The sequence below is a fragment of the Syngnathus leptorhynchus genome, chromosome 16 (assembly GCF_054491065.1).
Source record: "Syngnathus leptorhynchus isolate UIUO chromosome 16, UIUO_Slep, whole genome shotgun sequence".
NCBI classification, from domain to species: Eukaryota; Metazoa; Chordata; class Actinopteri; order Syngnathiformes; family Syngnathidae; genus Syngnathus; species Syngnathus leptorhynchus.
Window position 1 is genome coordinate 3,774,297 of NC_141210.1, and position 18,884 is coordinate 3,793,180.

The 18,884-nt window shown below is 44.2% G+C and overlaps 3 protein-coding genes and 4 non-coding genes across 9 annotated transcripts; 1 reads left to right on the forward strand and 6 right to left on the reverse strand.

Moving 5' to 3' along the window:
• Positions 1 to 2,633: 2,633 nt before the first annotated feature.
• Positions 2,634 to 4,349, reverse strand: mrm2 (mitochondrial rRNA methyltransferase 2). 2 transcript variants are annotated; one of them, XM_085934310.1, is made up of 4 exons: positions 4,302 to 4,349; positions 4,156 to 4,209; positions 3,956 to 4,040; positions 2,634 to 3,753 (listed from the first exon to the last, which is right to left on the reverse strand). In XM_085934310.1, the coding sequence occupies exons 1-4, from the start codon at positions 4,320 to 4,322 to the stop codon at positions 3,320 to 3,322; spliced, it is 594 nt and encodes a 197-aa protein (XP_085790436.1). In that variant the 5' UTR covers positions 4,323 to 4,349; the 3' UTR covers positions 2,634 to 3,319. The 2 variants fall into 2 exon arrangements, with proteins under 2 accessions (XP_085790436.1, XP_085790435.1); XM_085934309.1 differs by lacking the exon at positions 4,302 to 4,349 and having other exon boundaries at positions 3,956 to 4,295.
• A 158-nt stretch (positions 4,350 to 4,507) lies between these two features.
• Positions 4,508 to 5,914, forward strand: nudt1 (nudix (nucleoside diphosphate linked moiety X)-type motif 1). 2 transcript variants are annotated; one of them, XM_085934311.1, is made up of 4 exons: positions 4,508 to 4,584; positions 4,658 to 4,813; positions 4,950 to 5,095; positions 5,174 to 5,914. In XM_085934311.1, the coding sequence occupies exons 2-4, from the start codon at positions 4,662 to 4,664 to the stop codon at positions 5,344 to 5,346; spliced, it is 471 nt and encodes a 156-aa protein (XP_085790437.1). In that variant the 5' UTR covers positions 4,508 to 4,584; positions 4,658 to 4,661; the 3' UTR covers positions 5,347 to 5,914. The 2 variants fall into 2 exon arrangements, with proteins under 2 accessions (XP_085790437.1, XP_085790438.1); XM_085934312.1 differs by having other exon boundaries at positions 4,530 to 4,813.
• snx8a (sorting nexin 8a) lies at positions 5,740 to 10,904 on the reverse strand. The gene is made up of 14 exons (XM_085934308.1): positions 10,886 to 10,904; positions 10,127 to 10,193; positions 9,311 to 9,438; positions 8,784 to 8,916; positions 8,527 to 8,717; positions 8,319 to 8,439; positions 8,045 to 8,181; positions 7,838 to 7,918; positions 7,605 to 7,765; positions 7,417 to 7,546; positions 7,273 to 7,341; positions 7,065 to 7,211; positions 6,840 to 6,989; positions 5,740 to 6,587 (listed from the first exon to the last, which is right to left on the reverse strand). Exons 2-14 carry the CDS (start codon positions 10,161 to 10,163, stop codon positions 6,507 to 6,509), a joined length of 1,566 nt encoding a protein of 521 aa, XP_085790434.1. The 5' UTR covers positions 10,164 to 10,193; positions 10,886 to 10,904; the 3' UTR covers positions 5,740 to 6,506.
• A 22-nt stretch (positions 10,905 to 10,926) lies between these two features.
• Positions 10,927 to 10,998, reverse strand: trnae-cuc (transfer RNA glutamic acid (anticodon CUC)). Its single transcript has one exon. It is a non-coding gene; the product is annotated as a tRNA-Glu (tRNA).
• A 68-nt stretch (positions 10,999 to 11,066) lies between these two features.
• trnae-cuc (transfer RNA glutamic acid (anticodon CUC)) lies at positions 11,067 to 11,138 on the reverse strand. The gene has a single exon. It is a non-coding gene; the product is annotated as a tRNA-Glu (tRNA).
• An 84-nt stretch (positions 11,139 to 11,222) lies between these two features.
• On the reverse strand, positions 11,223 to 11,294 carry trnae-cuc (transfer RNA glutamic acid (anticodon CUC)). The gene has a single exon. It is a non-coding gene; the product is annotated as a tRNA-Glu (tRNA).
• A 75-nt stretch (positions 11,295 to 11,369) lies between these two features.
• Positions 11,370 to 11,441, reverse strand: trnae-cuc (transfer RNA glutamic acid (anticodon CUC)). The gene has a single exon. It is a non-coding gene; the product is annotated as a tRNA-Glu (tRNA).
• Positions 11,442 to 18,884: the final 7,443 nt, after the last annotated feature.

Below are 18,884 nucleotides of genomic sequence, written 5' to 3' on the forward strand. Positions count from 1 at the left end.
TTGTAATTATTCCCCCTCTGCAATAGCAATGAGCCAATGAAAACCAAATGCGCAACTCGCCCGCTAGACTTGAAGTGCACGTGGAGAAAGTTGTCACTGATGCATCTCGATTTGTTACAATTCTTAAAGGGCACGTGAACACAACAACAAAAAATCGAATACTAAAATGTAAAGTGCGTGCACTCACGGCAGACAATGAGGCGCTCTAATGTCTGTAGAATGACTAAATAGAAGATATATTTTCCAAATGGAATGCTTAAGCTAGCTAGCTAGCTAACAGCAGAAACAGTAAAGCCGACAAAGGAGCACCAGTTCTTTTACGGTGGAGGAGGGGCTTCTCAAGCCCAAAAAAAAGTTCGAGAATAAAATGCTTTATAACTGAGTACGACATCGATCTAAGTCCTTGCGACAAAGAAAAAGCTAAAGCGTTCATCAAAATTCGGCTTTCGAGGCCGCGCTGTAATTGTTAATAACGCTCAACGGGGAGGCATGTTTACGTCCACATCGCACATCAGATAAAATCTGAAAGACAAATGAGGCAAATAGTCGGACCTCTGCCGAGAGGAGAGCTCGGAAAGATCGATGCAGCACTCCGGCCGGCCGCAGCAAATGGAGTTCACGGCGCGCCGCTGGAGGCCGGCCTGTCAATGTCTAGTCAGACTGTTGAAAAGTTTAATCCAATTGCAGGGCCCCGGCAAATCAGTCTTTGTTGACATGTGCGGTCCAATTTGTCTCTATCCTTCTTTTCCTCTGTATTCCCACGGCGCCCGAGCCATCCAGGCGAACATTTTGGGACCCAGTTAAGATGCCGTTTATTATCTGGGGTTCAAATCAAATGACGGTTAACTGATGGAAGGGGGGGGGGGAGCCGAGCGGCGGCCGGGCCCGCCATCCGTCTATCAACTTAACTGTAACTGACAATCACCGTCGATACAGCTTCTGGAAAGTCACCCGAAAAGAAAAGCATCATTAAAGAACATCTCATCTATAAAAAAAGGAACGTCCAAGTCGGACTTTGTATCCTTTAACGTGATTTGATCTTTTTCTTTTTTTGATGTGGCAATGGAGCATATGATGATGTTGAAACTGCTCGGAAGGAAATGGAAGTCACGTGACTGCTTAACAAACAGAAAGACCATCGATTGCAGTGGGGACGGAAACAAGCCCCTGAGAGTAGATCTGAATGAAGTGAGTTAATCAACGCAGCGAGTTGCAGACAGAGCGTCAATATTATTGAGCTGCCGTAAATATGAGGAGTGTATTTTACCCGTGACGCCGCTTCCTACTTACCATTAGCTTTCAGCACCGAAGCAAAATATACTACAAAGTTACCGGTGCCGTCTTAAAACTGCACTTTAGTGGGCGGTGTATTTCAAAGAAAGCCGGCGTGGTAAACTTTAAGAATATCTGCGGCGCTCGTTTGAGAATCAATCAAGGTCAGGGCAAACGTCAAGTAACATGACATCAGAAAATTACACACAATGGTATCGTCACTTTTTTTTTTTCAACTGAGCTACTCAGACTCATCTATTTGCGTTTCATTGAAAAAATATATAATTTCTCTCTCTCTTTCTGTAATAGGTCCCATAAGATAGTAAGTAGTAACTGGTGTCCAGGAAATGTTGCTGATATTTGAGGAAGCACACATCCAGTCAAAAAGTCCATTTGAATTCTGAATGCGCAGGCAACAATGGCATGACTCTGCATTATGTTGCCACTGACAAAGCACCATTCAATTCCTCACTGAGGACATGAAAAGCCGTTTCCCGATGGTGCATTTCGCCTTTTGTGGCACAACAAACACAACAGCCTGCTTAATTTAAAGCTTATCAACTTCCAGAGTGGCATTTTTTGAAAAGAAAAAATCCTCTCAAAATGGGGCAAAGTTGTGAATGAGGCCTTTATTGGTCCATTTTCACCTCTACCAACTTTTAACACTTGCTGATAATGGATGGAAATATCAAAAAAGTGACATTGTGACCCTTGAGCAGATCATTTCCATTCGTTCCAGTGATGGTAAATAGTTTCCAAATACATAAGGAAGCAAAAAAGAGAGAGCCAGTGCAAAAAGAATGACTCGCATGTCGTTGTGCAGTGTCTCAAGGCAAAGCGTGCACCAGACTGCTAATATTTCCCCTTTTTTGCCTGACAGCAGCCACATTTTGTGTGCGTGTGTGTGCCAAGCTCCTCCACTATGCTCCTTCCTTGCCATTAGTCATGCGATATCTGAGGGCTCCTCATCACTAGCTCTCAATGACAGCGGGAGATATTTCTACATGGCCGCCGGTGCCAATTATTAGCATGAGCGGTGGCGGTTAAATGTCTTTTCCGCTCCTTGCAAGGCAAACAGCAAAAGTGTGAGTGCAGTACAAACACTGTGGGCCCAGCTCGGAGGTTCGGTGGTACATATGCTTCTTGGGAAAGGGTTACATACTTAAGCCAGCGCTGCTGCAACTGTTTGCAAAGATGCAAGACAGCTTGGGGCGATCGCGGCTTCTCAGTCGCTTCAACAGTGCCATCTATTGGTGAGAGCGGTGAATTGCATCTACGATGTATTCAAAAGGAACACGTTTCAGTCAGTCTTTCCCAAAATTGGGAGTCAATATCTATAATAATGTATACATAACCACTGTGTTTGTTTTTATTTCTTTAATCGTGAAATATTACAAGCTATTTTCCTGACTATCAAGCACACTCCACCATCATTTTAATAACTTATAAAATATCAGTCATTTTGTTTTAATGAATTGGACTTTTTCTTAACTATTTCACATATCCATACAGAATGTATACTATATGCAATACTCTTATTTATAACTTACAGAGGGTGCAGTTGTATCCTAATCAATGTAGGGAAAAATATTACAGTACATAAAAAAGGAAAATGAGTAACCATTTCAAATTACTTCAATCACTCTAGTTTAAATTATTACACAGAAAAGACATTTCTTTTCTTTTTTTTTAATCATAGCATTATCTGCTGATTGACGAGTGATCCAAACTGTGCCCTTTCTGGTAACAAATGTCCTACAGACATTTTTTATTTTAAAATACAAGATAATATAATGTGATTAGATGGACATGGAAACATCTGAACATGTTCAACTGGATTTTTGAAGATCTGGATGATTGCACTTGATGCCAAATCTGGATCAGACCTAGAGTGACACTTGGTTTGACAAGACCATGTAAACACAAGACACTCTTGAATAGGTAATCCTCGGGACAATAAAAATGTGCAAAAGTTGTAGCCATGGAAAAAAAATGGCCCAACATTAGCAGAAAATATTTCGTCCTTCCTTGGTAAAGGTAAGAAAGTCTATTCGCTGGCTGCTTTTCTGTAGTTTCTGGCAAGGAAATACCTCTCTGCAGAATCTTTGCGGCTCGCATGTGGCTTTAAACTCCGAACACTCCCAAACGCGAGACAAAGTTTGTCCTGGAGATGATGAGCCAGGGACCCATCCCAATATTTGCACAGCAGAGAGCCTCCGGGGCGCAAAATAGTCTCGGCCAAGTCTAGTAGTGACAAGCACAAACCGACCAGCTTCTCGTGGTCCATCTCTCGAAAGCCGCTGGCGTTGGGCGCCATGTCGCTGAGGAGGACATGAGCCCGGCCGCCAGGCAGCAAGTCGGGCAGCTTGACATGCGTGGCAGGGTCAGTGACGTCATGGCTTGACAGAAAGTGGGCACCATCCAGAGGTGCTACGTTTAGGAGGTCAATGCCGATGACTGTACCCCGGGGTGATGTTGGCTCTTTCGTTAAAACACATTAAGTCATCTATTTTTAGGTGGATATGCATATAAGCAATGCACGTTTTTACATTTTGTGTTGATTTCCAGACCTTTCTCGTAATTATTGGACAGTTTATAAGCAGGACAACAAATAAGGTTATTTCATGCCAAACTAAACAACAAAAGGCTTGATGAAATTAACAATCCCCAACAATGAACTCACCTGTCCCCGCTGAATTGACCCGGTGCACGGTCACCTGGCTCCAGGCTCCGGGCGCCGCGCCGCAGTCCACCACGCCGATTCCCGGCTGCAACAGGCGGAATTTGTCATCAATCTCCAGCAACTTGAAGGCGCTCCGGCAGCGAAAGTTTTGAGCGTGTGAAGCTTTGACGTAAGGGTCGTTCGCCTGACGAGCAAGCCACCTCTGCTCCGCGTTGCTTTTCTTCTTCGGGAGACGACACGATGAATGAAATAACCTACGGTGAAGAAGACAAAACATGTTTTGGAGGGCAAATGTGAATGACAGCTTGCGTTGACAGAAAGCGTGCTGAACCGCGCATGTCTCAACTTTCGATTGAATGGCGTGCATCGGCTATATGTGTCCTCTGAAACAAAGTTGTCACGAACCCAAATTTGTTTGCTTAAAATTGGCAATTTGCCTGTTTTATAGGCGCTTATGTTTTCCATCAGCACAACATATAAGTGATGGTTCGTTTTCTGTTTGGGTTGGATATAATTGAGGCTCTGAATTTGTTTAAACGTAGAAACCCATCGTGTTTGTTTCTGGTCGGTTATATTTCCGAGTGACACATTCCAAGCGTTCACTCGTTTACCGGACCGAAACAGAACAGGTGATGTTTTAAGTAGTGACACAAGTTGTACGTTTTGGTTGGTGTCATTGATCGATTCCTTTCTTGAGACAAGAGGGATGTTGAGTTCCAAGCTGCTGACTCTGGTTCTGGTGGTCCAGCCTGGCCAGGTGCTACTGGGCATGAAGAAGCGAGGGTTCGGGGCTGGGAGGTGGAATGGTTTTGGAGGGAAAGTCCAAAGTGGAGAAACTGTTGAGGAAGGAGCAAGGAGGTATGTTGATTTTTCATAGATGGGGATGTTTGCATGGACACTATAAACATGCAACACATGTAGACAGACAATTTGAATGTACTGACTGGCATATATTCTTTATCCTCTGCTGAATGTTTCATTTTTTTTGGGTCAGGGAACTCCTTGAAGAAAGTGGCCTCACAGTAGACACGCTGGAAAAGGTGGGAAACATCAAATTTGAAATGATCAGTGATGCGCAGCTGCTCGACGTCCATATTTTTAGGGCCGATTCGTACAATGGAGAGCCAACGGAAACGGAAGGTACTTTTTCCACATCACCAGTTTCATGAAATATTTCATTTGGACCAGAAATAAAATATTCACTTTCTCATGCCATAGAAATGAGACCACGCTGGTTCGACTCTGACAAAATCCCTTTTGAGCAAATGTGGCCCGACGACAAGCTGTGGTTCCCGCTGCTGTTGCAGAAGAAGAAATTTGTGGGCAACGTTCAGTTCCAAGGCCACGACGTTATTCTAAGCTACAAGCTGGACGAGGTGGATGAGCTGTGAGATGATGGGAAGATATGTGGGAGGTGTCATTCCTCAGTGCCTGCTGTTCAGAAAAAGACTCTGAGGTGCTGATGTGGAAAATAGAGTTCTACAAGTTGCCTTTGCCATTACTGGAAAAATATGAATGCTGGTAAAACGCTAAAAAATATTGGATCAAAATATAGTATAATAGCACAATTAGGGGTGAGCATAAATTTTGTCAATAGTCTATTTGTAGTTTACAGCAAATTCACTTATTTGATTGGGGAAATTTAACCTCAGTTATGTCATTTTTTGCACACAGCGCACATTTGGCGCCATCTAGTGACTGGTTGTTACCAAGCACTATTATCACAGTCCTTTTTGATGGCAAAAGTCACAACGGTTCGTTAGTAACGTGCAAAAACACAAATCTGTCATTTTCCTTCACTTTATTGTTTAACACTGCAAAATATCAACAGATTCATCAGTCATCTCTGATTTCCTATAAAATTCCACCATAAATTGTGCAGTATTGTTTGTAAGATGTGCAAATCACTTTCCACAAGGTGTCAATTTTTTTTATAAGAATAAAAAAAGTGTTCCAAAACAGCTTTGAAACTGGTGTCACCTGGTTTGTGGAATTTCTACTATCCATATTGCACATCTGGAGTCTCATCAAAAGCTCAGCTCGTGTTGTCAGTAACTGTATTGTGGCGCTTTAAATTAGCTTATGAAACATAGCACGTGGTTGAGTCGTCATGCAACACAACTGCAAAAAACAAGACGGCAAAAAAAAGGAAGCACGCCGATAAAGACGTGTATCATCTGTATCAAAAATCTTGAGTAAAAATAAACACGATTCCCAGGATTTTAAATAACGTAAAATATACTCGATTTTTTTTTTTTTTACCCTTCCACTTCTTACGCAATAACTTATGAACATAAAGGGCAAGAATGTCTTCTGTGCTAACTTGGTCCCCTTTACAGCCTGAAGATTTACTCCCTAGTTGGCAGTAAAAGTTAATTTGGACACACAAATACAAGTCGACAGCCAAAATGTCACAAGGCCCAAAACTAATAAATTCAAACAGTGAGTGGTTGGAAACGCCACTTGAACTAAACGTAATGTGCGCTGTGCAGTAGGGAAAATGGTCTTTTTGTCTTCCAGTTTCCTCCTTGCGTCACAACAGATCCATTTGCTAAAGCGCGGGTTTGGAGCCGTTGTTCTCACTCAAGAGAGAGCTGAATTTTGGTTGGAGTTCATTCCACACTGTGCCCATCTGGAAAGAAAGGGATATCTTATTTCTCCGAATCTTAAAATTGAAAAAAAAAAAAAAAAAAAGAACTTCCTATGACAACCCCAGCTAATCTTATCTCCTTTCCATCACAAAAATCCAATCCTTCAACGTCAGCATTTCAATTACATCTCTATGCAGACTGTGTTTTTGGCGCCACCTTGTGATGGTTATATGCATTTTTTTTTTCCTCAAATAAACTGGGCATAGCTTCAAAAGAAAATAGCGCAGCGTTACCTCTTGATGTCCTTGCACCTGTGAGTCCACAAAGGCTCTCAAGATGTGTGCCGTGATGGGCAAGTAGGTGAAGATGAGTTGCGTCTCTTGGTGAAGGCAAAAGAGTGAAAAGTAGTTACGCAACTCCATGATCTGCAAGGCGTTCTCTTGCTAGGAACGCAATCAAAGAACAAAAAACAAAAACATGAGCATCCTTGATGGTTCGTGAACGCAATGGAGTCCTACCTGAACGATCCGCGATTCCAGCTGCTCCGACACGTGCTCTTTACTTTGCACCGTGTTGGTCATCATCTGCCTTCTCATCACGCCGTACTTCTGTAGCGCCCGCTGATGCTCGTGAAGCACGCCCTTCTCGTGGCGTTCGCACAGGTCCTGGAGAGCAATCGATTTTATTTTTCGATGCCCGATCGGCGACGCGGAAGAAAGCACCTACTTTGTACGACTGCAGCAAGTCCAGGAAAAGATTGAGTCGTTCCACCACGTCGTCATCTTCCCGTCGGCCCTGAGGACGTTACGCGAAGACGCCCTTAATTTTCGATTGCCGCGGGTGAAATCGGGGGGGAAGACCGAATCGCACCTGCTGAGCCGCTTTATCCGAGAGCACGGCGAATTCCACCGAGAGACTTTTGAGGGAGTGACACAGACGGCTCCACGTGCTCTGCGACGACGCCAACGACGGGAGGGACGACGTGTCCGAGCTCAACGTGCTGACGACGGAGTTGACTTGAGTACAAGCGGGGAATATTTCATTTTGGAATCAAATACCTGATCTCCCTGCCGAACATGAGGAGGTCACTGGCGTTGCCCTTGGAACGCTCGGCGATCCTCTCGGCGCGCTCGCGCAGTTTGGTGAAGTTGTTGTGGATGTTCTTGATAAGTTCTCTACTCACGGTGAACTGCACCTGGATGTCGGTGGGGAGGAATTCCTGGAAAAAAAGCGGCAAGTGTCCAGCGAGAGATTCTCAGAGTCGACTGGAAGGTGATCGAAATTTACAAACCTTTGCCTCGGTTGCGTATCTGTTGGTTATGAACTCGTCGCCGGTTTTCTTGTAAGCGTCACGTAGCCTAATCTGGACATCCTGTTTGTAAAGTGGGTTGAAAAAGGGGCGGGGGGGGGGGGGCAATGAATAACTGGAAGTTGCCGTGGCGATATCACTCCTCGCTTTGCCGAGGCAGCATATTTGCACAAAGGAAAAAAGGCATACAGAGCCGCTGAAGGTGAAGAAGGTCTTGACCAGCTCGTCCTCCGAAAAGAAAGGATGCAACGCCACCAAATTGAGAAACCTCCCCAGCGCGCGTCTCCTGGCCTCGATGAAATCCCGCTCGGAAAACGACGTCAGGACTGCGGCCAAAGACTTTCGATTACATCGCGAGTCTCGGCATGGGAAGGAAAACCAGGTTCCATCGCAATCAAACTGTCAAGATCTGCATCCTGTTTTGATGAAGGCGGAATGTGGAGCGTTCGAGGAGAGCTCGTACCTCCTTTGAGCATTCTTTTGGGCGGAAGCGAAGGCACCACTCTGTAGGCGAATCTCTGAAGCAGGATCTCGTGGAAGACGTCAAAGTCGCTGTAGCGCCGGTAAACGGACATTTTGTAACGCTGAGGGGGAAAACAAGATCAAATTAGGCAACTTTTGTTTTTAAGAACGAGCTGTTCATCTGCCGTGATTGGGACGCTCTTCCTCACCAGGCTTGTGACCATGTACTCCACATGCTTGAGGAACAGGCCTTTCTTCTCCGGTATGAGCTCCACCTTGACCGCGTCTCTTTTCAGCAGCCTGTCCAGGTCCAGGGACAACGTCAGCGCGTCCCGCTGAGCCGGTTGCATCCTCAGCGCGCTCAACTCACACGGCTCCCCCAGCTGAGGCTTGGGGAACTCTGGAACAGAAGCGTGACCCAACGACTCGTTTTGACTAAACATTGACTTTTCACACGCTTTTCTACCTTGAATGTAGCTCTCCAGGACTTTGGGACTCGGCTGCTTCCCTTGCTGGGCGACGGCGATTAAAGCGAGCGCTTTGTAAAGCGCCAACTTGCTCAAGAATCCATCGGCAGCTGTGTCAACGTTTTCTGCAATCTGGTGGGGGTCAAACAAAGACGGTTAAGCGACAAAACGAATCAACGTCACACAAGTCGGCCAATCTAAATTGAACTGTGGTTTGCATTCCATCTGTGCAGGAATGGACATAAAGTCACAAAGCTTTTGTAAAGCTGCAAAGATAAAGGTTTCAGTTTGAATCGGTTATTTTTTTTCTTGGTATTAAAAGTCTACACACCCCTGTTCAAATGTTTTACGATTTCCAACTGATCACTTGGATGGCTATTCGATTCATAAGGGAGGTGAAGTCTTTCATGTACGACTCACCTGACATGCCATCACAAACAAACGTGTGACATCATCATCTGATAGTCATCAAATAGATCATTTCAACAAACAATTAGCATTAGCGTCAAAATTGGAAACACCTCACCTGGGCTTGAATTGCCTTGGAGAGTTTGGTACTTTCAAGCAACCTTTGAAAGACTTCAACCTGAACCTTCTCATCGTTCCGGCAGCAGATGGCCTCGTGCACTTCTCGGTAGTAGGCAGGAACTGAGCCTGGAGAGGAACAATTTCGATGAATTTGTTTTTGGAACCACCTGTTTGTCCTCTTAGGGTGGCATTCACAATTTAGGTTTCAAGCATGTTTTGGGAGGATGGGAGGAAGCCAGCATATCCGGAGAAAGAAAAGACAAATTCCAAATTCGAATCCAGAGCTCAGTCCGGAGTGGTAGACATGCTAACCACTCCATCACCATGTTGCCACAATCTGCACGCTCATCAAAAAAAAATGTCACGACTTGCCACTCACCATGTGACAGTTCTGACTTTTATGATCAGCCCTTACATGTCAGCTCAAATTATTTCCCTTTTATTTCCTTATATCAAAGCATAAATGAAGCAGTTGGCTATTTTTGTTATATATAATAGTCTCAAAAATCAATTAATGAATTGGCATGATTGGGGTAATTTTCTAAGTGAGTGTTTCAGCACACCAAATGAACGCCAACTTTAAATCTTCATCGGTTTGACACGTTTTGTACGTAACATGCAGGTGGAACGAAAATACAAGTTGAAAACACAAGAGTTCTCATCAGTACTTGAACGGTGGGAACACACGACTAACAGAATCGTTTTAGCTAACTTTACGCTTGATCTACGCACGCAGCAAAGGGAAAGAAGAAGTTTAGCACTTGCAAAACTGCGCAGAGGAAAGCGATGGGAGCGAGAAATGCACATAGTGTACCTTCATTGATCTCTTCGGCCATGGCTCGGACTGTCATGTGAGCTCAAGAGCACCTCCATGTGATTTCCTGCAGAAACGAAAAAACAAGTCATTTATTTCTTAAAGTTGTAGGAGGCTGCCTCTGGTGTAAAGTCCAGAGGACAAATGGCTACTATAAAGTCCAGTTGGCAACTTAACGTGATAAACGTTTTATGATGTTTTAAACGGGTTTAAAACATTAAAAACATTTAACAGATTAAAGAGTTTGTAGCTATAATCCATGCAACCGTATTCATTCCATGTGAACGAGATTTGCAATATGCCATCATCTTTAATAAGAGTGGATTTTGAAAGTACTTTTTATTTCTGTCATCTTTTGTTTACTTATTGCTCTTTTTTTAACTTTGTTTTGTTTTCTGTGTTTTTTGTTGCCGCACAACGGTCTTTTTTGTGCATTTTCCGACGGTTCCTGAATCTATCACCACACTGCAATGCGATAGATTACCTCTGGGCGGCGCTAAAAGCATCATTGAGCTGGTTTGAATTTAAAGCCTTTACAATATTGGAACAAAGATTTGTTCAAGTTGGGTTGTCAAGAAAGCCGAGATGTTTGTAAGCGTCCCAATTACTCTTACAACTCAAATTTAGTTCTGAACATATATTAGGAAGATGGAGGAAGTCAGCTTAATCATATGATAACTATATGTTTATACTTACTAGCCGTTGCGTGTATGAATATTGTTTTTTTTTTTGTCTTATAGACATCAAATAAAATCCTACCTTAGAAACGCTACAAATAGCGAGGAAATCAAAACGACACGTTCCCTGACCGGGAATCGAACCCGGGCCGCGGCGGTGAGAGCGCCGAATCCTAACCACTAGACCACCAGGGACACAATAATCAGTGACAAACCTTTTTATAATACATTACATAAAACTGTTCATGGACCAAAAGACTACGTTCCCTGACCGGGAATCGAACCCGGGCCGCGGCGGTGAGAGCGCCGAATCCTAACCACTAGACCACCAGGGAAGCCGAGAATTTAAAAAAATGGTCTTATTGAGATCTGATAAAACTGTACCATGGCGCATGAAGCGAGAAAATCAAAATGTTACGTTCCCTGACCGGGAATCGAACCCGGGCCGCGGCGGTGAGAGCGCCGAATCCTAACCACTAGACCACCAGGGAAGACAGTTTTGGGTGAAAATTGTCTTATTGAGAACTGTACCATGGCGGATGAAGCGAGGAAATGAAAAGGTCACGTTCCCTGACCGGGAATCGAACCCGGGCCGCGGCGATGAGAGCGCCGAATCCTAACCACTAGACCACCAGGGAAGTCGGCACAACGTTTAAACAACCCCTCTTCAAATCTTTCATTTCATGTAGAATGTTCTAATCGAACGACTTGGCCATAACATACAGTTCTCACAATGAACACACGAGGGAACCAAAGTACCTTTTTAAATTTAAAGCTCAAATTTCGACCTTTCCGGTCGGAAAAAGGGATGGGTGGATTAACAGCACAACACTGAAAACACAATAACATACAGCTCTGGATGAAACAGAAGTCCAAACAAATCACTTTTACATTGTTGATATTTTGACCATTTCTAATTTTCATTAAAACATTCTCAAAATACCAACATTTGTTTTTGGAAGCTGTCAATAATTTATAGAATAAAATGTATGTAAATTTTACATAGACGTATACCCATAAATAACTGAACTGGAGCAACTCTTACAATTACAGTTTTCTGAATTGTTCAATTAAAACCTCAGACTGAGCTGTAAATAACTCAACTTTGTGAAAATAAACGGATTAAACTGGCACGAAATGTTATTTCCTAGATGCAGGTCAGCATTGTTAATGCGTCACTTGTCCGCTTTTGTTGTCTTTTAAATGCCTCTGTGTTGTGTTGTGCTTAGGGCACACTGCCTGTGACCACGTGACCCCCTTTCTATTGTGCACGCTGACTGACAAGTGTGCCGAGGGACAATAAAGTCTGGGCTGCCGATAAGCACATGCAAATGCTTCAGTAAGCAACACATGTCAATTGCATGTGCGGAACGCTATGACACATTATTTGGGTGAAGAATTGAGAGTAAGTTCCGAAAACAAACCTCCCTGTAGGTCACGTTGTGAAAATGCTGGAATTGGCTGTGCTAATGATGGCTTGAGAAGGTTGGTTAAGTTCAGCTATGTTAGTGCTCATAATGGCCATTTCCGCTTCTTCCAAGAAAATATTGACTTAAAGTGTAATGTTTTGGCTACACACTGCTCTTGTACTCGGGGGTTTTCCTGGCGCGGGAGGTTGGGAGGTCTCCAAATAACGGACAACTCAGCATGCCGCACGAACACATCCTCCCACTGAGTATTTGCTCGAGGGCAAAGGTCTGGTTGCCCTCCCTTCAAAACATGTCTTCATAAATGCAAGACGTTATTGTTTCAATTATTTGTTTGCATAGCTGCAGCTTATCAGCGAGTTTTCGTGGGGGCGTTTTATCAGCACAGGCTGGACGTGCTTCGATGATGTACCTAATCTTTTGTCCATTTTAACGGACCAACATTCCACATGGCAGTCAACGTGCTGTCACTCAATCAGTATCATGTGGCATGTTAGCTTAGCATTCCCGCTAACACCCCAGCATGCTCAAAATGCAAAGGGGTGAGCTCATGCGGAGCGCTATCAAAACACGGGCCTTCTGTAGGCCCAGCAGGGGTCAGGGGTTTGAGATTAGGGCCATCGAGGTGGCAAGTGGGGTCGTAACTCCACATCTGGACTTGTCATCATCATTTCTCCTTTTTTTTTTTTTTCCTCAGCCTGACGACGAAAGGTCCACTGATGCAAACACACACACGTACATACGCGAGGTATTCTAACTCAGCGTGTCAAGATCTATGCATGAGCGGTCATAAGGTGCCGGTCACGGTTATCGGGTCTTAACTGATTTAAAATGCTTCTCCAGATGTCTGCATTACTCTATTAGATCACATTTCGGATTTGTAAAAAGCAAGCTGATGAGACGGCGAAATAATCGAATGGGCAGAATTCAAAATCAAACATTACATTGGTGGCTGGTTTTATTTTTATTTGCTGTGATAATCGCTATAGCGCCCCCTAGCCCCAGTGTAGCGTCATCGCTAGTTGCTGATAAATTTGCTTCATGATTTTCCAGTTGAGTCACACTCATTAACTGACCCAAACTTCACTCGCATCCCTAACCCCTGACCTGAAACCCTAACCGCAAGCCTAACTCGGCGGGTTGCTCCTGCCACTCAACAACCCAAGCCCGACATTCTTCCACTAAAATTCCAACAAACGAAAAAAAGATCCCAAATTCTGCCACCAGCGCTTCTTTGTTGCCCTTGTTTCACCTTTGCACTAATATTTAAAAGTGTGACAAAGTGTCACGTGAAAGGTAACAGAAGAAACCCCAAAGAAATGCCCGGCAGCAACAGAACAAGTTTGTGCCAGCGCGCTGAGCGGGAATTCGGGCCGGCAGATGGTGGGGCCGAAGCCCCCCGAGGGCCCTGAGGCAACGCTACACCCTGGGACCCAGATACCTAATCAGAGCCATTGAGTCGCTCACCTGCTGCTCGGGCCACTCACAATGTTATCTCATCTCCCTGACCTATTGTGGGCTCCCATCGGCGGTAATGACAAGCCAGGGGAGCCACCGGCCGTCCGGCTGTCCCCGGAGAGTGGCGGGATCATGGGAAACGCCGTCGTAATCCATCCCTGCGTCTTTCGCCGCCTTGCCCGGATCGTGTTTCTCATGCTTCTGTGCGCTTTGATTTAAAGACGGCTTATGGATGTTTTTGCATGAGAACATCGACGGTTTGAGATGGGAGGCGTTAATCGGCGTGCTTGTAATTGAGCAAATCCAATTAACCCGATCGGAGCTGTATGCGAGTCCTTTTCGAATATTCCAGTTAACGGATTACAGTGAAACCTAATTTATTATGGGGCAGATGTTCCAGAATACAGATCTATATAATCAACGCCGATGCCGATTACGATATTTGGCAGGATAGAATTCTCATAACCGATCAATGGTCTGATTAATTAAAAAAAACATCCCAATAAGCAAATGGTAGAGTTGAATAAAACCAAATGCTTTTTTTTTTTTTTTTCACCCTTAAAGGCCACCGTAAGTGACCCATGTGTAAAGGAAGACATTTTGGAACCATTCCTCAATTCCGGAAAGCAAATATTAGATCCGAGCCATCCATCTAATCCATATGTTTATTTTACAATGGAGCCAGATACTTTTTGAGCCTTACTTTACTGTCTCGTTTATGTTTCATGCACTATTGTTGTTGGGTCACAAAGGGGAGGAAGTTGAATGGAGACGGTCACAATGCTGGGGGGACAATCTTCCTGTTTGGCCACAAAGAGAGAACAAGATGAAAAGGAAAGGAACTCACCTCATCACTGTCATTTGGTTCCCTTTGTAGTCAGTGAGGAAGGTAAAGGCGATGTTCCGTGTCAGTGCAGAGGCTTGACTGTGTGGCTGCTGCAAAAAAAAAATGCAACATAATTACACAAAGATGCTTATTCATTGTAAAAATAAAGCAAATCCACCATGAAAATTCCTTTTGATTTTAGAGGGAAGAACAAATGGCGCCTTGAAATTCACCCAAAACCAACTCAGAGTGATCTCAGAACCCTCCATGGTGGTCGTAGCCCCGGTTGACCCGAGAGATGTTCGCTGATAACCCTGTGTGCGCCGTTGCGCGCCTGGAAACCAGAGCGGTCGGTCCTGTTTGTGTCAAACATGATACAGATAACGGACATTCCCAAACATTCTCGAAAGAAGAAAAAACAAAGCATAAATTCCCATTGGAAGTCAAACAAGTAAATCTTATCTTCAGAAGAGATAGCATCTCAATTAAAACAGAGGGATGCAAATACGATAAATAGTCATATATTTTTTATCCTCTGCAAAGAGCGATGAATATTTTTGAATAAAAAGATGTAACTTATAAATTCTTCACATTCTATTTAATTTAATCAGCTTAATGAATATTAAATTGCATACTTATTAAAAAAAATATTCTGAACAGTTCTGGCTATGTGTTTTATAGCCTTTTGTGCCACTAGCTGAACATGCTAATGTGCGAGCTAGCAGTTGCCTGCACGTTTGCTCTTCAGAAATAAAAACACGTGGGTTTTTGTTTCAACGCATTGATTTTAGCTCATAACGTGACCAGATGTTCACGGCATAGATGCTTTTCATTTTCGCAACAGCGCTGCGGGAATAAATCATTCTTGCTTTAAGCACATCTCTTATCAAGGCATCCATTGGTTTGCTTTTCATTCAAAGTGGAAAAAACAAAGGGGAGTGATTTAATGAGACACGCATGGAATAAAGGAGGGAGTGTGTGTGTGTGTGGGGGGGGGGGGGGGGGGAATCAAAGTTGCTCTGTCGCATCCTCGCCCAGCATAAACATCACAGCAGAGTCAACTTCCTCTGCTCGCACTGCTGCGCACACTTCCTGAGGGGATCCAGCCACGGCATCACATTGCACACCGTCTTCAGCCATCATCTGGAACATCCTCATGTTACTGTAGTGCTTTTATTTTGGTCACAGACGCAAGGACGCAGGGCTAGTGGAAAAATATGGCACTTAAGGCTATAATTGAAGATGTGATCGGAGAGCGGACGGGGAGTGTAGGAACAGTAGATATGGGAGAGTTTTTGCAGCCCCCGACGAGTCCCACCCTGGGAGGCCGGAGAGGAAGCAGAGCAGCTGGAGGTCAAAGTTGGCTGGCTCTGTTCGGAGTTACTGTTTGTCCTCGTATTATTCTAGTCGACGCCAACACACTAAAAAGATCTTGACCTTGGAGAGATTCCAAGAACTCTTCATAATCATAACTTTTCATTTGTCCCCTTAAGGAGATGATGACGGGGATAAAGTTTGCGCAAGAATAGCATTTAATATGTGGCATGAAGGAAGCCCCCAACAATTTCCAATCAGCCCTGACGTTATTGGGTACACCAAAAGATTCTCTCTGGGCTTCAGGACCGATGATTCTGTTATCAAAATTTAAACCAAGAGAGCATGCAGAAATTAAAAGGAAAAGGACCTATAATTGAACCTTGAGGCACACCATGGCCAAGTTACACATGCATGCACGTATGGTCGGGAAGTGAAGCCCCATGATGCTTTTTCCATCACAAGCGAGGCAAGTTCTGCTCCTCACAGACGTCAGGGAGTCTTCCTGGAGATGTCCAATTCGGGTCAGAGACAGTGACCCGGGAAGTCGGGAGCTTTTCCGTCAATACTGCGGAGACAAAGAGGAGTCAGGGAGGATGGCGAACTGTTTTCCTGCTTCTGTTATTTTGATACGTACCTGTTTTGCTTTCTGATGAGGCTGTTTGTACTGGCTCGTGACCATACCTGCATTTTTGTTTTTGGCAACAATGGCTTCAGCGGCTTTGTCGGTCATTTGTGACTACAACACGTGACAGGACACAACAATAGGTACACCTCAAGTGACCGTTTGTTCCCCATCATGCTTTGTGTTTTCCTCCTTCATCTTCCTCCATAACAGCTCAGCCAAGACGCGACGGGCCTCAAGATGCATATCTAATGGCGACCCGACTAAAGTTCAAGAGTTTTCCACATTCTGCCACTCCAAAAAGCCCTCACATCTTGACCCGGGGTTCTGACCCGCCTAATGTTATACAAAGCATCCATCACGGGGCAAGAGGTGAGCCTCTGACCTGGCAGCATTGTCGCAACGGCGCTTTGTGGTTGATCCAAGAACCCTCAGAGGGAAGGACAATGAGGCTTTCACAACAAAAGAAGCTATTGTGTTTGGAGCTTCTCAAAACAAGTCTCCCTAGGCCATCCTGGACAAATCTCACAATGTGACTGTTTTCTCAGTAGATGAATGCAGATAAACAGGCATTTTGGCTGATAAGCAAGAAAAAAAGAATTAAAAGAAAAGATATTGGGTTGTTTTTTTTGGGGGGGGGGGTAGTCATAAGTTAAAGCAGTTCCCAAGTGTCCTAATAATGTCTTCACATTTGTCTCCAAATATCCCTACGATCAAGAACTTCCCACGTTTATTTGGAAGGAGGTGGAGTCGTTATGGTCTAATAAAACCAGAGGCAAACTCAAAAGTACCCCAGGGTACCCTGATGGGCCTCCAAAATGTTTTAGTTCTGAGGTCAAAATGCACGATATCAAAAAAAGTACCAATCATCAAAGCCAATGGAGAGACTGAAGAATCTCTTATAAGGTGGCTTGGTGATGCTGCCTGTCGCCGTGGCAACCAGCGCTATGTCATCAGGGACGTCCCCTTTTGCCCTGACCTCTTCCCACGGTGGCGGCACACTTTCCCCTCAGGGAGATTTTGCGCACAACATCTGCCCTGTCTGACACCCCCTCCCCCCTCTAAAAAGAAGAAGAGCTCAGTGGACAGCACCACAAACACCTGCTGAGAGTCAGAGGTCAGGACGATTCATACTGGAATGTCGTGCAAGGTATTCTACCAGCTTGTCTCGCCCCTCCCCTGCCGTGTCGTCTCCGTTTTAAAGGAATCGGCCAAGCCTTCATCAATCCGTGCTGGCATTCCACAATAGCTGACCCCCACAATGGGACTCTCTTTCTCCTTTCTATGGCAGATGGCTTTGCCTTGGGGCTATCCGCGCCGAGATCCAATTGTTTGGGCTCCAGGGATCAAGACGAGATCTTTGCTGCTCCTCCTTCAGTGACCCGCTTGGGAGCAGAAGTTGCATTTCACCTCCATCCTTCATTGAGAGAGAGAAAGAAAAAATAGCAAAATATGTAGAAAATCCCAGACTCAAATGTGTTTACTTAACTTTTGCTTATTATGATGCCAAGCAGGATAAATAGCAAGATAGATGAAGATTAAAGATGTTAAGAGATATTTATTACTTGCGAGCCTTAGCATTAACAAAAAGTGGAAGCTAGATGAAGATTAAAGATGTTAAGAGATATTTATTATTTGCTAGCTGTGGTTAATCTCAGCTAGCATTAGCATTAACAAAAAGTGGAAATACTGCATTTCCATGCTAGTGTTTCTTTAGTTAGCGAGCTTAGGACAATGGGGAATGCGCATTGTGTCATCATTTTGCTGACGTCGGTTTGTTTTACTACCTAATTTGTAAATTGTTAACAGTTTAGTGTGATTTATTTGTTTCGCAAATACACAAGAATTTGCCTCAGCGAGAATTAGCACCTGTCAGCACAGCATTTACATAAAGCTGTCTCTTCATTAAGCTTCCACTTTTAGCTCTTTCTTGTTCTCGTCTCTTGGTGGTGGGGGAAGCGTTTAACACATCTGTTGTCTCTGTGTGAGGCAACGGGGATGCTTTCATTGAGTCCAGAAAGAGCACCAAGGGCCCCCCACTCCTTCCAAATTCCAATGGAAAAGAGTGAGCGGGATAATGGGAAGAATGGAGGAAGGCATCAGTCCAGCGCACCACCTCCTTTCATCGCTCTTGGAAAACTTAAAACAAGTTCAGTCACAGTCTAATCATCTTCCGTATATTTCCCGCTGCTAACGTTGCTGATTATTCTTTGTATTACGTAAGAACAGACATTGATATTTCTTCCAGGATGGTAATTACGACAAAGAATAGCCTGAGGATGTAACGGGTGAGTTCTTGAGAAATTGAGCAAGCTCAGCCGAGAGATAGAAAGACAAAGCAACAGTCCGACTGCCGTACAGAGTCAGAAAGACAGTGGGAATGCGGCAAGTGTGGGATTCCATGCTATCTATACAGACCATAATGCTATTA

Bases quoted from the DNA above. Each gene is read 5' to 3' on its own strand.
- snx8a (XM_085934308.1), bottom strand. From the start codon at position 10,163: ATGACAGTCCGAGCCATGGCCGAAGAGATCAATGAAG. The intron at 9,439-10,126 runs GTACACTATGTG...GTTCCTCTCCAG, and splicing joins GGCCGAAGAGATCAATGAAG to GCTCAGTTCCTGCCTACTAC. The intron at 7,919-8,044 runs GTATGCCTTTTT...CTTTACAAACAG, and splicing joins TCTTCACCTTCAGCGGCTCT to GATGTCCAGATTAGGCTACG.
- mrm2 (XM_085934309.1), bottom strand. From the start codon at position 4,232: ATGTTTTGTCTTCTTCACCGTAGGTTATTTCATTCATCGTGTCGTCTC. The intron at 3,754-3,955 runs GTGAGTTCATTG...TTTTAACGAAAG, and splicing joins GGTCAATTCAGCGGGGACAG to AGCCAACATCACCCCGGGGT.
- nudt1 (XM_085934311.1), top strand. From the start codon at position 4,662: ATGTTGAGTTCCAAGCTGCTGACTCTGGTTCTGGTGGTCCAGCCTGGC. The intron at 4,814-4,949 runs GTATGTTGATTT...TTTTTGGGTCAG, and splicing joins GTTGAGGAAGGAGCAAGGAG to GGAACTCCTTGAAGAAAGTG. The intron at 5,096-5,173 runs GTACTTTTTCCA...CTCATGCCATAG, and splicing joins AGAGCCAACGGAAACGGAAG to AAATGAGACCACGCTGGTTC.